Below are 17,540 nucleotides of genomic sequence, written 5' to 3'. Positions count from 1 at the left end.
CGTTTATAATGGTACATAATATAAGTACTATATTTTATCTTAGCTATCTAACCTTCCACAGAGCCCATTGATTTATTTTTATTTACTTTAGTGACTGATTGCCAACTCCTAATTCGGGTTAGTGTTCATTTTCATAGCAAGTTCAATAAAACCAGAATATCCCAGTAGCCAAAGAGATTAGACTATTAAAATGAAACTTGCAGAAATAATGTCAACTTCTCATTTTCGAGAGCTGATGACTCTGTAGATGATCCACTCAGCGCCTCACTCCCCCACTCTCTTAGGGGGTCCGTTTCTTACTTAGCTCCCAGAAAGAAAGAAAAATAGTTTAATTATTTTCTTAGAAGGAGGTGTTTGACACACAGAACTTTATCCTGAGGCGGTTTCAGCAATGTAAAACCTACTATCCAGTGGCTATGGTGCTTGAGGGTCAGCCAAGTGTTGGAGATCATGGAAAGAGTTCAGAGAAGCGATGGCTATTAGTAGAGTATCTTTCAGTGGAGTACCTAAAACCAGGCTTATTTAACTGTAGGGCTTAGAGTGTAAGTTATAACGATATACAGTTTTGTTTATTGTTTGTAGAAATATATGTAGTATACAGAATGTGGTACCCCCTTTATATAGTATTATAACTGACTATTCAAATAATATTGGTCCCCCATTCATTTTCATTAATTTTTTTAATCAGACTTAACCACTTCCGTGTTTAATATCTTAAAAACAACCGTGTGTGTGTGTGTGTGTGTGTGTGTGTGCGCGCGTGTCTGCGCGCGCACATGTTTAGTATATTCCTGGGATTAAGCTAAACTCTTTACATATAACATCTCATTTAACTTTACAATGACCCTATGGAATAGGTACTCTTGTGATCCCTATTTTATGGCTAATCATACTAAGGTTTAGAGAGCTCAAGATTTTGCTAAAAATATTAGCACTGGTAAATGTAAATCCAGGTACCCCAACTCCACAGCCTGAGGTCAGAGCCACTCTGGGATACTATTTCCACAGACTCCATTTTCTTCAATCAAATCTCCTGAGCACAATTTAACCAGTTCTTGATACTTAGGGTCACCATCAATGGCTGTGGCAACGCAGCTACTCTCTCTCAGGCATTGCAATCAGTAGTCAGTCCTGGGGGCTGCTGCCCACTGCTAGCAGCTTGACTTCCTGCCTTACTACTTTTAATCTGCAATAAACTAAGAAATATAACAGCTACATTGGTTAAAACTGTTCATAAAGTAAGTCAACAAACTTCACATCATTGTCTGAGAGCATGTCCAGTAAAAGCATGGACTTTGTGGAAAATATTTCAGTGGTTCAGAGACCTTTTTCTTTTTCTTTATAAGATCTTTGCAGTGTTCCCAGAGGAGTGAGCCTAACGGACACTGGGAAATTTACTAAAAGTTACTTATCAATATAAATATTTTTATGAGGATTTTATGTGTTCACTTACTATTTACCCCCAAGAACACTAAAAAAGACAGTACAGAGATTGAGCGCAAGAAGAAAGTGTGAATTATATATGTGTGAATTTCATTAACCTGTGTTAATTTTATGAACCTACGTTATTGCTCCTGTCAATACAATCAGTGAGAGTTAAGTAACAAACTTAACTGCCCGCCCCCCAATTACAGAAGAAAACATTGACCCAATAGAAAAAACAAGTTAACTCATTTTCATTTTCTTCCCCCTTTTCCAGGCTAAGAGCACTTCTCACCTTACTGAACTGTCCAACCACATGCTTCAGAATATTGGGAGGGGCATCATATAGAAATGGCTCAAGGGCTGGTAAATAGGTGCATTTTTGTAGGATAGTCTTTATGGCTTTTTTGCTCTGTTGAAATACAAAAGCAAAATACATACCAAAGTAAGTGGTCAATGAAAGTTTGACAAAAATTCATGTCTCATGTTCTTGGAATCTGAAAATGAAATCAATTTCCTGGTCTAAGTTGCAGTTGTTCCATTTTTTAAAAAAGTTGTCAGAAAAACTCCTTTCATTGGTTTTATCAAAAACTACCCTGCCAGTTGTCTTCATGTCAAATTTTAAAATATATAGTGTATTATTGAGCTTTTAAGATACCTGTGAGGAAATTAAGATTATAAATCATAAAGCTATAGACTGTAAATTAATATGGATTATATTTTATTAGCTTAAAAATTCATATGTATGAAACTATGAGATACATATGAAACTAAGGTCCTATTCTTCCCAATCAACAAATATGAGAAAATACTTAGTTTACAATGGAAAACCATTATGAGGCATTCTGTGTTCTCCAAAAGATTTCATGGCTTATATGTATATACTCAGAAATAGTCTGTGTGCATTATTCAATGTACACTTGCAGATATGCTGCTGTAGATCACAGGTAGAAATAGCCCCATTCACACATAGAAGCAAAACAGATAGAATCTACTCAAATGTAGACAAAAGCTGGACAGTAGGGAGTGTATCACCCACAAGCGAAAGAATCGGTATCCACTCGTACCTTTCCCACTCTCCCCCAGCACTCTGTATTTCATGGTGACACCATGTGGTGCTGCAAGAATGGCTGCAGAAGGGCTGCTGTGACTGCAGCACATCCCTGCACCCAGCTCTAAGGCCATGGCTGGTTGTGATTCTGTTTCTTTGTATTAAAGTCTGCCCCCTTCACTTTGGAAGGCTTCACAATTGGGTTTATCTACAACTGTTTTCCACTAGAAATCCACATCCGTTTGTAAATATATGGTTTTGTGCTTTAGTGCATCCTTACAGACTTTCCTCTGATCACCTATTCTGTCTCTGAGGCCGTAGCTGACTTGTTCTTCTGGGATCTTGCATTGAACGTTTAGCAATGCTCTTGAATGTCACGGAGCATATTGATTTTCACATCATGAATTTTACAGTTGGTAAGTGGATTCTGCAAAAACTTTCATCACATTTGGGCTCTCTGTAAAGAAACACTTGAATTTGTGGTTTCCCAGAGATGCAGGCTAAGCAGTCTTGAATAATCTCTTATCTCTTGACACATTTGTCTTCAAACATTGTTTTATAAACCAAATTAAATAGAACAAAGAACTAAGAAATGCAGCCCAAAGTTTTTCCACAAGTTGTATAGCCTAAGCCGGAATTAAACTCTCCATTCCCAACACACCTAGTTAAAGCTTTGTGAACCAACTTAGGATCATGGTGACCTTAACAGGCCAACAAATTTAACTTAACTGCTGTTGATGAAAGGTCCACTAACAGTATAGCAGAGATCACATTCACCATACCATACAGACAGCCTTACTCTAATTCTAACAATTCCAAGTTGGTGATGTACTGTCAAGTTATTAACAAGAACTCTAGAGGATTAGAACTTCTAATGAATGACACTAGAAATTCACTGAACTTTACTATATCCTTTGTTAAGAAATATACTAGATTTGCAACTACATTCCTAGGTAGGAATGTGTGTCATGATTAATAATCAGCTGTATTGTCTAGCATGAAAGAAATATTAGTATATTAATTAAGATTTTGTTTACTTGTTGATTTCTGGGTTTAAGATTTTTAACAATTTTGCTGAGATATAATTTACAATCATAAATTCATTCATTTTAAGTGCACAATTCAATGGATTTTTAGCCAATTTACAGAATTATGCAACCATCAACACATTCTAATTTCAAATATTTTCATCGTCTCAGAAGGAAACTTCATGCCCATTTGTAGTCATTCCTCCTTTGCCCCACTTTTCCCATCATCCCCAGGTCACTATTAATCAACTTTCTGTCTATATATTAGACTTTTTTGGACAACTGAAAAGTTAATTTTGTTTTAAAAGCATTCTGGCCCAAAGAGTTATAGTTTTTAAAATGAAGGGGGAATGTAAGGATAAATTTTGTGACCTTGGGTTAGGAAAAGTATTCTTAGATACGGCTCCAACAGCACAAGCAACAAAAGGAAAAATATATAAATTGAATTTCATTAAAATTTAAAAGTGTTTTGCTATAAACAATACCATCAAGAAAGTTATAACAAAGTACACAGATTGGGAGAAAATGCCTGTAAACCATACATCTAAATATATAAAGTACTTGAATATATAAAGAACACTTACAACTCCATAATAAAAAGATAAATAGCCTAATTTTTAAATGGGCAAAGGGTGTGATTAGATATTTCTCCAAAGAAGATATATGAATAGCCAATGAGCACATGAAAAGATTTTCAACAGTATCAACCATCAGGGAAATACAAATCAAAACCACAATGAGGGCGGCCAGTGAGCTCAGTGGTTAGAGAACAGTGCTCATAACACCAAGGTCACTGTTTCGATTCCCCCATGGGCCAGAGAGCTGCGCCTCCACAACTAGATTGAAAACAATGACTTGACCTGGAGCTGAGCTGCACCCTCCTAGATTGAAAACAACGACTTGACTTGGAGCTGATGGGTCCTAGAAAAACACACTGTTCCCCAATATATCTCAATAAAAATTAAAACACACACACACACACACACAAAATAAAAACCACAGTGAGATACCAATTCACACCCATTAGGATGGTTATAACAAAAAACAAAGATAATATAAGTGTTGGCAAGAATGTTGAAAATTGGATTCCTCACACATTGCTGGTAAGAACATAAAATGGTACTCACATTGGAAATCAGTTTGGCAGTTCCTCAAAATATTAAATAGAGTTATCGTATGAGCTAGCAATAACACTCATAAGTATTTATCCAAGAGAAATGAAAACATACGTCCACACAAGAACTTGTACAATAATGTTCATTCCAGCATTATTCATAATAGTCAAAGAGTAGAAATAACCCAAATGTCCATCAACTGGCAAATGGATTAAATGTGGTATATCAATACAATAGAATATTACTTGTCAATAAAAAGGAGCAAAATATTGATATATGCTATATAACAAGAATGAGCCTTGAAACTTATGCTAAGTGAAAGAAGCCAGGCACAAAGGCCACATATGTTGAATAATTCCATTTAAATGTTCAAAAGAGACAAGTACACAGAGACAGAAAGTAAATTAATGGTTGCTTGGGGCTAGTCAGGGAAGATATAGCTAATGGGGGAATGAAAAGTTTCTAAAATTAGATTATAGTGATTGTTATACAACTCTGTGAATATACTAAAAGCCAGTGAACTATACACTTTAAATGGGTAAATTATATAGCATATGAATCATATTTTAATAAAGCTGTTATAAAGGAGAATAACCATGATGATGAGAATACAATAACCAAATCAAATAATTAACTTAGAAACTGGTTTATAGCTAAGGTGATAGAATGAACTTATTCAAATGCCAAAACTAACATGGAACATTTCAATATGATGCCTCTAAGTCAAAATAAATGAAAATGCAATAGCCTGAATATTTTCAAAATATATGTAGGTAAGCTTACTAGAGAAAAGATTTCTTCTTTCAGTTTTTATTAAGGTATTTGATATGACATGGGCACAGGCAGATAGGAAGGCTATGTGAAAATATGCAAGAAATTCCAAGAGGCTGCTCCTTGGTTCTCCTGGATCAGAACCAATTAGAGAATGTTTATAGAAGCTGACATGCCTTTGGGACAAAATGGACTTCAACATGGCTTTATATTGTGAAAGCTGCCACAGAGTAACAAATGAGAAATACATCAGACTGTTCCTGAACCTCTTGGATGCATTTTCCCTACTGAGATAGGATCAAATCAAACAGACTTGGACTTTCATCCTAAAGCCTTTAAAACAACAACTGATAGAATCCAAGAGATCTTGGGAAAGAAAAAAAAATGATCAAGTCCCTACAATAAGAAAATATTTGTATGGACGTAAAGCCTTGGAAAGATTGCTAATAAGACAATGATTGATAAAGATCCCACTTTTTAATTTAATACTCAGTGTATTTCCTGAAAGTAAATATTATATCAAACATAGGCAGAATGAACCTTAACTTCTATTAGTAAACCTAAATGTTTTAATAAAGTCACCTTTGTTAAAATAAAACACAATAAAAATTATCTTACTTTAAGGAGTGAAGTTTTCAAATTTCTTCTACTGCGGTAATATTTATATTTCTTAACATCATAATAATTCATTAAAAACCAAGTTATATGAACTTGGTAGTATAAAAAAAGTATATAGTGCTACCTGAGACTATTTGCAAGGGTTTCTCAGCTATAATTATTATTGATTCCACTATTGATTATTTATGCGCTAGCTCATATATTCTTATATTTCCAAAACTTTAAGGAAAATAACAGTTGTTAAGTGCAGAAATCTGAAAGAGATAGACTTTTTAGGATATTAATAATTTATTTGTTGATAATCTAGAAGTTGAACACAATTACTATTATAGCCTGGGCAGCACAGTTTATGCCTGTAGAGACCCTGCAGAGGAGGCCATAGTCATTGGATCAGTAGAGGTAAGGGGCAAGGGAGGATGAGAGAAGTAAGGAGGGAAGAGGAAAGAAGAGGAATTTAGCAGGGAGGGGATAGAAGAGGGTAGAAGAAAAGACAGTAACAATAATGGGTTAAAGAAATTTGAGGCCAAAAGTAAACTACAAATATAGGTTAAAATTATGCATATGTAAATCAGCTGTACTGGGCAACTCAAAACTGCAAATGGGCTTGTGGTTTCTCAACCAGAAAGTCAAAGAATCACAGAATTGTTAAATGGGGAAAGGCCTTAGCACATTGTCAATTTTACTCTCCCTACCAAGCATTGCCAAGGAATGCATTCAACATTGGAGAAATATAAGGGAAGCCCTAAATCTATCAAATCATTACTTTGATATAGAAATAATTTGTAGAGAAATAACACATAAACATAACCAAATATACATAAATTCACTTTTATAAAATTTAAAATTTGTAAACATATAATTTGATAATAAATTATTCACTATATATAACTTGCAGAGTCCCTGAACTATACAGTTCTAATAAACTTCCTCCCTCATTATATCATCTAAAGTTGTTTCAGCAACTGTGTTTTATTTGTTACTTTATTATTTTAATTAAAATTTAAATATAGCTTAACTTATTGTTGTTTATTTTATTTTGAATTACTGCTTTTTCTGTGCACTTCTTTCAATCCAAGTCAATTACTAAAAGCAGCTTTCAAAAAGTTACATGTTTCCTAATAAGGCAGTATGCTAAGAAACATGTTTTTCTTTCTTTGAAATCCTATAATTATTAAACAACCCATCCTACTTTATATTCCTGTTTTGTGAATCATTTTAGTAGCTAGTAATATTTTTTTCGGAAAGCTTGATTTAAACATATATATTTAAAAATGTTTAATTCAGTAAATCTTATAGACTTTTTTTCTTGTTTCCCTTTCTTCCATTTCCGGCCCCCCCCCCCCCCATTCAAGCCGTTGTTTCTCAGTCGAGTTGTGTAGGACACAGCTCCCTGGCCCATGCTGGTATTATGAGCCTTGCGCTCCCCCTGGCTGAAGCAGTCGGTCGCCAGTCGTTGTTCAGCTGCTCACACAGCAGCTCACAGCAGCTCTCGCCCGCTGCCGGCCACTCATGCTCACTGCCGGCCACTCACTCTGGCCACCAGCCGCTCATCGCAGCACACAGCAGCCATGGCAGCTCACACTAACTGCCAGCCACTCACGGAGGCACACGGAAGCCCAAGGCAGCACTCAGCAGCCAGTGGCAGCTCACGCCAACCTCCAGCTGCTCAAGGCAGCCCAGCTCCAGGGAGAGCTGTTATTCACAATCTTAGCTATAGAGGGCACAGCTCACTTGCCCATGTGGTTATTGAACCGCCATTAGGAGCACAGCACTCCAACCACCTGAGCCACCGGGCTGGCCAGACATTTTTGTTTTAAGGAACAAATATAAGACATATAATTAAAAGAGTAGGCATTTGGAGTTAGGAAAGGTAGATCATGGCTTCCTGAATACCCTCTTCCAGTTACATACTTTTGAAAGCATCTTCAATTCTTTTGGACTCAATTTTTTAATGTAAAATGGATTAAAGTTCTCTCCAGCCAATTCCAACTCCAAAATTCTATTATTCTTCAGTTCCTATTCTTTAAGTCAATAGCAGTGTAGAAGGCAATAACCAGACATTATTTTTCAAACAAATTTGCATTTGCAGAGAACTTTCTTTAAAATATATCACTGATTTTTAGAGATAAGGGTAATCTGTTTTCAAAGAAGTCACCTCAGTCCTTCTGATAAATTTGTATTTCTTGACTCATGAAAGCAATATTATTCATAATAAAAATTAGAACATTTTCAATTACATATTTTTAAGAATGAGTTAAAATCTAACAGAGCTTCATAAACAGGTAAGAATTAAGCACTTACTTTTTCTTGAAGATCCTCTGAGCTTTCTGTTGACATGTACAATGAAAGCAGAACTGGCAAAGTATTTGTGACTGCCACAGCCCGCGCATGCTCTGGAGTGTGTCTCCCAATCTGTCCCAAGGCCCAAGCAGCAGCTGCCTTAATATGATCTTCCGTTTCTTCTGACAAGCAGATTGACAACTGGGCCACGCCCTGCAGCGTTGATCAAAAGAGCAAGTGTTATGACGCTAAAGCAGGATTAAAGCGTCTTCCATGTCTCTCAAACATTAGAAGAAGTCATTTTGGCCTTGATCCTTTTCTCCCTAAACGGTTCAATAAACGAGCACAACACAGGGGCTGTCGTTTTTCAAGTCAATAAAGTGACTAGAACTAATTTACCTCAATTATCTGTAACAATCCAACTAAACTAAGACTCTCTCTGCTAGCCTTTACTCCCCAAATACAGAGGCAGTTAACCAAACAACAGATGCCACAGACTAGTATCTAAGCAAAACCAGATTCCACTGTGAAAAATTTAAAAAGCTTTTAAATTTAAAACCTTTTATTTTCCTTTGTTAAGAAAGGTAATTTAGAATCCTTTTAAAATCACCTTTTAACTAAGTATAACAGAACTGAGAACAAAATAACTACTATAGATCTGAAATCAAATGAATAATATGAGCAAGAATTCTATTAAAGTGGCTTTTAGATGAAATATATTCACTGAAACCTTTCCTGAAATAGTAGAAAAATTTCCATTAATTTTGGTCAACTTTTAAATGATAGTTTTGCCCATTTTAACATGATTGAATGTCCAAGTAGAAATGATTACTTTTGTAACACAGATAGCATGTGCTTATATTTTGTACTTTAGGCTTATCTATCTAAATAATCAAACCAGAATTAAATCAAGGGCCTCATATACATCACAGTTTATACATCCAAGGAAGAATCAAATAGCCAAATCAAATTATAATTCCAGATTCTGTATAATTTTCTAACTAATTTGAGACTATAATAATTATCACCTTAAATTTAGTGCCACAAAAGTCAACGTCACATCGTCCTGCAACCATAGCAAAGGCCAAATGATCATATACACTTCTTTTACCCGCTACCTTTAAATTTGGTTATTAAAACCAATTTCCTGAAGAGACCTGCCATATTTCTTCATTGGCTTCTTTTTTACAACTAAAAATGTGTGACTGCAATACAAAAGGTCAGACCTTTCTTCAGAATGCGACAACCTTCCAGAAAGTCCATACTCTGGGACATACCAAGATTGAAGAAGCAGGAGGAAAAGCAGCCTCCTCCACTGCATCCTCCAAAGTCTGACTTACTGGCCTCAGTTGTTATGAATAGCAAATGAGATAAGGAACGTGAGTGTGCTTTGAAAAATCATAAAGTTTTATTTAACTGTGAAGTACTTTATTAGCTCTTACAGCACTATGTAGGAAAAAGAAAGAATGACGCAGTATTGTGCGGTTTGCCTCAAACTACTGCCGTCACCTTGATCTTCAACTAACTGAGGGACAATGAGGTGGCAGAGGCCAGCAGCAACCCTGGGCCAAAGGAGGGGACTGCCTCCTGGTTAGTTTGGGGAGGAAATATAGAAATCAAAAGCAATTGCTGCTTCTTTCATCATTCTTCCTACGTGCAAGTTTTCTGACGATCCACAAAAGAACCAAGAATCAAAAATCCCGGTAACATCCCACGGTGACCCTTCAGAAAGCAGCAGTACTGCTCTAGTCACCATCATAGTCTTTGTAATAGAAGAACAAAAGGAAAAGCACAGGATAAAACGCGAGTGGAGCAAAGAATTATCAAGGAATAGGTAGAAATAAAGATCTGAGGCTCTTTTTCATTCTGAGGATTAGCAAGAGATAAAAAACAAACAAACAAAAAAAAAACTCCACACTGTTTAACATACAGCAGCAGCTTTTCCATGCTGATAAGAAACCCACACTCTAGAAGGTCTCTGGAGACACTGTAAGCACACAGCTTCTGAAGCGTTCTTCAGGTTATCCATATTTATTCATTCACCCAATAGTTTTGGATCACCTACTGTGTGCCAGGGTTGCACTGTAAGGAGGATTGATACCAGGCTGTAAATTGACAGGAGGCCAAATCCCAAGAGCAAGAACACAGAACCTTGCTGTCTGATGTGTGCCCTGAATTGCCTACATCTAAAAAGAGAAATTAGTTCATGAAAGCTGAAGGAGAGAAAGTGGATAAAAAAGGGATGTCCTAGTCATTGTCATCTCCTACTCAAGTGACAGGAAAGGGGAAAGAATGTAGAGACCTCTGAGAATAATGAAAACAACTCCCAGCATTTCATTTATACGTTGTCTTTAATCAAAGTATGCTCTGCATGTTAGTGAATATGTACAGTCAATCCTTCAAGATACAAGTGCACTGAATATTTCAATACAGAGGATACTAATATGCAGAGGTATTGTTATTTTGTCGATATTAAATACTGAGTAAAACTGCCTACAAAGTAAACCTTATTTCAAGCACTGCTTTCAGAAACATACTGACAAGCCATGAAAACAAGCCGTAAAAGTCTTCAGGGTTCTTTCATTCATGTCAGTTACATTTTATATTCTATGGGAGAGTATTAATCTGTGGTTCTGTCTTAGAATATCTCACTGCAATAACTGAGAAAATCAAGCAAACCTTGGAAATGATGACCGCCATCGCCAGGTTCTCAGAATGAGCCGCGACATAACCAAGCATCATGATGCCAGGCAGCCTAATGTTGCCTTTGCAGGACCCAATGCAATCGATCACAGCAGCAACTCCCCCTGTGTTAACTATCAACTGTGAGAGCTGAGAGAAAAGGAGACTTAGGTAATTGTGATGGTAAAGCACAAGATGATCTTTGAATATTACTTTAGTATTGCAAACTTTTTAACTAAGGACCTAAAAATATCTGGTAAAATTTGAAATATGATCTTATAAAATTACTATATTTATAAAGAAATATACAAGTACAATAATCCTGCTATTTCAAATGTACAAATATACTCACCATGCGTAGCTTTACTCGGAGCTTCAATTTTTCATGCAATGATGACACAGCTTTAATACCTATTATAATGGATGTTAAAACTCCTCACCTAGACACTACACGTAGGGCTAGTTCATAAGTAGCTAAAAACTGAAAGTCCAATTTGTGAATATGAAGCAGATTAATCATTGAATGCTGAAAGACAATGTCAGACTTGAAATATTCTAGCATAATTATCTCCCATTTGTGAGCAATGATTACTGGCTGATTACACTTCAATCATGAAAAATCTCAATCAAGTGAAGATGTTAGGTAAAATACAGAATGAGGACTTTAAAGTTTATTAAAATGAAATTGATTATTCAAAATATACATAGAAAAATATACAACTTTAGAATCCACCCAGGTTTGCTTCATCACTATTCCGTTGGCATCGAAGAACTCAGAATGGAAACCAGCATATAAGAGCAGCTACTTGAGTGGTTACATTAGGCTGGGGACCTGGTGGTCTCTCCCAACCTGGAACTGTACAACCTCTCACTACTCCCCGCTGACCTAAAATGACAAGGATGACCAAGGTCCATGGTCCCCAGAATCTAGACATGGAAAGCAGGAAATGATTAAAAACTGAGATTTCAGTTTCAAACTCCATGGATATAATCCAGTGGTTCTCAATGGGGTCAGGGTGGGGGCACTTTTGTCCCTTGGAAAACATTTGGCAATATATGGAGACACTTTTGATTATCATGACGCTGGGAGGGGTACTACTGGCATCTATCTAATGGGCAGAGGCCAAGGATGCTGCAAAATATCCATCCGACAGTGTACAGGATCCCCCTCCACACAGTTACCTAGTCCAAAATGTCCATAGTGCTCAGGATGAGAAACCCTGACCTATCCAGATCATGTGGCACAGCACTTGGGCCCTGTGTACAAACTGATGTTTTACTTCAACACGAAAACTAACTCATGGTATTGCATTTAAAGCTTTTTTTTTCTTTACCTCGGGTGTATGTTTTGCAATCTCTCTAATTAAAGTACAAGCATTTTTCTTCACGTATTCATCTTTGTCCTTCAGACAGGTAAGTACAACTGGGAAAATCTCTGCTTCAACCACCATTTCTGCCAGATCCACAGAATGTTTTGCAACCTGACTGAGAGCTGAAAGGACCTGACGCTGTTAAGCAAAAACCAAAATAAAACAAAACATTATGCATAGTCCACTGCAGTGTTCAGACACAGTTTAAACACCTTTTTACATAGTCAAACTCCTTTATAAAAGAAAAACAATTGGATATCTAACAAAACCTGATTTCTGAGTCTCAAGACATTCACATCTTAGTCTTATACCTAAATAATCAATTTCTTAAAGACCCTAATTTCCAAATTAAGTGTCTTAGTTTTTTATGGACTATTTTAATCTGTACCACAGATGATCTAAGCATATGACCTTTGGATGAATACTATTTCTTAATTATGTAATACTTAAATTGTTAATTTACAATACATGCAATAAGGTAGTAGAAAAAGATCAAGCAGAACTAACATTTTCTTGTTGGCATGATGCTGATAACATTTCAAAGAACTTTACATTGCTTAGTTCATATTAACAATTTAAAAACCTTATAGGATATAACTATTACAATATAAAAGTATAATCGGTGACTATTTTAGAAAGCTATAAAAATATATATAAATATGACAATGTTCTTAAGAAATTTAAATAGTGGTGGGCTAGAAAACCTTTAGGTCCCTTCCTACCCTGAAATTCAATCATTATGGGATTCCTTATTTTAGTCATTAATGTTAATACTGATGCTACTTCTAATTTTAAGCCTTGCACATACCTTTCTCAGTCATGTGTTTATTGTCTAATCTTTACAGCATGACTCACATATTACAAGGCCAAATACACCATATAATCACACCTGTTTTCAGTGATAATTTACGACTTATCTTTAATGTATAATATTAATCTATACACATTTCCATTTTCTTAGATTAACAGAAGACTGGTTTGTTTTTGATTATTTTTAAATACCTTCAGTTTAGCATCAGGGTTCAGGATCATCTGGGCTAAGTGAGCAATTGCTCCCGCATCCACCACTGTCTGTGCCAACTCTGGGGAGTGCTTTGAAATATCGCTGAGAGCCGAAGCAGCAATCCTTTTCAAAGCAATTTCTGGCTCCTGGATACAGAGTACTAAAAGAGGAACCGCTCCCGCGTCCACCACAGCTTGTGACAGTTCTGTGGGCCCAAGAAAAGTAATTAAGTGAGTATGGGTGACTGACCCTTGTGCAAGCCATTTTTCACCCTGACAGATACAGCAAAGAAAAAAGGGGAGGGTGTGCTTCACTGTCTCGACATCTGCATTTCAAATCAGCCTTCCTGGTTTCGTAAACTATGTGGACCAATCCTGAGCTGAAAAGAATACAGGTCAATAGATGGACCTCCATTTACATGAACACATTTGAGGTAGATTAGGCTGAAATGGCTTGTTTTTCTTTTCTTTTCTGTTTTTTAAGAGAGTAAGCAGATGTCAGCTGTTTAAAGCTCTGACAATTCTGTACTTCTCAATAGGCAAGCATTTTATACGTGGTTTACAGTATCAGAAAAATTTAAAGCACTAAAAATTTACCAACCACACTAATTAGACAGTATTTTGTGCTGTTTACATGAGTAAACATTAATATGAGTCTTGTACCAATAATGTCAATTTTTAAATTCCTTTCATCTTATAGTACTTTCAAAAGATTTTCTTAAAACTTTACACGAAATGCATTTTTATTGTACATATAAAAACACTTTCAAAAACAAGATCTACAACTGAACAGCATACTTTATATAAATGTTAATGTTTAGGTAAAGGAGTAAATTTATCCTAAGCATTTTACATGTCAGAAATAAACATCTTTTGAATACACATGTTGATTTACTTGTGTGCCCAAGAAGAACAACTACAAAAATAATAACATATTTTAAATTACAGATAATGAGAGACAGGCACGTAGACCCATGTAATATGTATGTAAAAAACGTCTTTTGGAAAACATAACACACAATACACAGTTACAGATTCTATTTTTATTGTATTCATGGCTTCTCTTATTGAATCACATATGCTCATTTCTATAATCTCTTCCTTTCAAATTATGTCCTCATTTTCCCAGAATTGTAGTGCCCTGACAATTTAGGTCTTAATAGCCAAGATATCTCTTCAGGATATCACTTAAAGTTTTTAAATATGGAGTTTAATTTTTCAAAAGATTGGTAATATACTTTCTAAAAAGAAATAATGTTAGAAAATACAGATTGGCATCCAGTATTTGTTTTCCTTAAATTATTATAATTATCTTACAAGTCCCAATGTTGCATAAACCATTCATTCTTTCATTAAACAAGTATTAATGGAAGATTACTACGTGCCAGACGCTTTCAACTCCGGTGCAGATGACAGACTTCTACAAATTAACACTACACTGATTAGCAAATAGCTTGCAGTATTTAAAATGTGGTGTGAAATATGAAATACAATGGTAAATTAATATGTAATCTCAAGAACTAGAGGCAGATACGTGGAAAATAGTTTTTAAAAAAAAGACAACAGCAGCAACAGACTAGAATACCAACACTTTCCTCAGAAGCATCTCTGTGATTCTATCTCAACTGCCTGAAAACCAACAAGACAGCAGGTAAAACAGGTGATCACTGTGTCTCTCCCTCCCCCATTCATCCAAGGGAAATGGAAAGAAAGATAAAGTGCGGTATTATACAAAATTTCTAGATATAATTTTCATATTTTATATTAATGAATATGTTATTCAATCCAGTCCAAGTACACAGGTGTTCGTATGGTAATATCAACTTTTTATGTACATATTTCAGGGTACCTAGAATATATATAATGGGCTGAAAATTTTGTTTCAAGAGAGTCTAAGGATTAGTTCCTCTATGTATTATCACTTTTATACAGTTTCTAAGAGTGAAGAATATGCAGTAAACTACAACTGTTTCAAAGTACTATTAATAAAAACTTAAGGTTCTTTTTTAAAAAAAAACCTATTTACCTATTATCTTTGTTATCCCCACCCATTTTATCCTTTCCTTGAATAACAGAGTGCCATATCCTCTTTTCCCTGAACCATGTAATGTCAATAATGAAGCAAACTCTGCTGCTCTTCTGACTTGTTACCCAATCCCATCCTAAGCTGTTTTTGGTTCTCTCTAGAGTTCTGAGGTTAAAATGTGGGAAAGGCTGGGGATGGCGCTGGAGGAAGATTCGCCATGAAGGTAATGAAGCTTCCAAAGACTTGCATTGGGCCTAGCAACTTTGTACTTGCGATTTTATATACTTTACATCTCCAATTTTTAAAAAAGATTTGTATTAAAATATAGTTAACATGCTATATTATATTAGTTTCAGGTGTACAACACAGTTATTCAACATTTATATACCTAAAGAAGTGATCACCGTGGGAAGTCCAGCAACTAGCTGACACCATACTGTGCTATCACAATATTATTGACTGTGCTGTACATTACATTTCCATGACTTATTTGTATACCTGAAAATTTGAGCCTCTTACTCCCCTTCATCTATACCCCCCCTTTTTTAATTTTGTAATGACAGTGACATTCAATATTATTTTATTTTAATTTCAGGTGTACAGCATAGTGGTTACATCTCCAAATTTACGCCGTCCTAAAAAAGCGGCATCTGCTCTTGGATGACACACATTGTTATTTAAAATGACATTGTTCTACTACCTTCATACACATATTAAGTATAAGATGATGTAGTACATACAGGTAAGAATACAATAAGCCTAAATAATGCACAATATACCATATTACACATGCTAGTGCTACCTCTTTATTAGCCTGCCTCTGTCGCTATTCTTTCTCCTATGGCATATCTTGCTCCTGTTCCCTACTATGGCTTCTTCTGGCATTTCTATGCCAATGACTGTTGGTGTCTACCCAACAGCCTTTGTCAGCCAGGGCATGGACTTGTGGACCAATCCTGGCCAATGAGTAGAAGTTTAAGCCACTTGTAGTTGATATTCTGTACCTTACAGCCAAGAAACATTCTGAGGTAATTCTGGCTTCGCTTGTGCTCATTGTATGTGTATATTTTCCTCTCTTCCTTCAGTCATTAAGTGTTCATTAAATGCATACTATATGCTAGAAATCTGGCTAGACGTTGGGCAGCAGAATGGAATAAAACATTGTTTTATTCTAGACGCCTTTGCTCAGGATGAATATATAAATACAACACTGCAAGTATGGAGCAGAGCTAGGAGTCAAGTCTGTGGAGTGTTTGGCGAAAATGTGTATTGGGGTGCATTTCAGGCAGTGCTTCCCACCTTACTTCTTTATGGCTGTTTTCTTTTTTCCCTATACTTTCTCTAAAAAAAGGAGTAGTAACCAAAACATACAAAATTCTGATACATTTAAAAATATCTACCCATAGGAGAAATTTCACAGAGCTCATTTTTAAACTCTAATTTGGAAATGAATTTTGGTTCAATTAATTTTCTCATGCTTATGAAATCAAAGATTGATGTGTACAGAATTAGAGGCTCATAAACGGTTTGACGCCCTCCCACCCCCCAGAAAAAAGCAGGGAGCCAAGAAATTTATCTTCCCGTATCTTTGAAAATATTTCAGCATAGTTTTAAATTTTAAGCAAATCTTCAAAAAAATTAATTTTTTAAAAGTACACCTATTGTTCAATAACAAGTGACATAATCATATACTGTTAATAACAAGCAAGATTAGAACTAGTTATGCAAAGAAAATGAAGAGAAAAAACTTATTAGGATGGTGCAAAGTAATTGCGGTTTTTGTAATTATTTTCAAACTTTTAAACCGCAATTACTTTTGCACCAATCTAATAGTTTGCTATGCTAACAGGATTTATACTGCGTTGATGGTACTATTGGTGATATATTTTCTTCTATATTTGCCAAATTGTCTTCAGTGTGATTATATATACTTTTTTAAAATAAAAGAAATATGAACATGACTTCTGTCCATACTTATAGCTACTGCTGGGGCTAAGTATATTAACATTACTATTATAAAGGAAAAATAAATATAGACATTTCAGTTTCTCAACATGGCAGAAAGTTTCTTATTTTAAAATATGGTGGGAATGTTCTTCCCGTAAGCAGCCTGAAATGACCTCTGAAAATGATTCGCTATTCACTTGACCCAGAGAACCCCACAAAATCATGCAA

The 17,540-nt window shown here is 35.6% G+C and overlaps 1 protein-coding gene across 1 annotated transcript in view; it reads right to left on the bottom strand.

The window, feature by feature from the left end:
* Positions 1-17,540, bottom strand: part of LOC117019089 (sperm-associated antigen 6) — a 72,517-nt gene that overhangs the window by 10,098 nt on the left and 44,879 nt on the right. The window contains exons 5-9 of the mRNA XM_033100506.1: positions 13,340-13,545; positions 12,302-12,475; positions 10,965-11,117; positions 8,307-8,498; positions 1,718-1,834 (exon numbers count right to left, since the gene is read on the bottom strand). Of these exons, the coding sequence (XP_032956397.1) occupies positions 1,718-1,834; positions 8,307-8,498; positions 10,965-11,117; positions 12,302-12,475; positions 13,340-13,545 (842 nt within the window). The remainder of the gene's footprint in view (positions 1-1,717; positions 1,835-8,306; positions 8,499-10,964; positions 11,118-12,301; positions 12,476-13,339; positions 13,546-17,540) is intronic.

Source organism: Rhinolophus ferrumequinum, assembly GCF_004115265.2.
Source record: "Rhinolophus ferrumequinum isolate MPI-CBG mRhiFer1 chromosome 5 unlocalized genomic scaffold, mRhiFer1_v1.p scaffold_110_arrow_ctg1, whole genome shotgun sequence".
Lineage (NCBI taxonomy): Eukaryota > Metazoa > Chordata > Mammalia > Chiroptera > Rhinolophidae > Rhinolophus > Rhinolophus ferrumequinum.
This window is presented reverse-complemented; position numbering and strand designations above follow the sequence as displayed.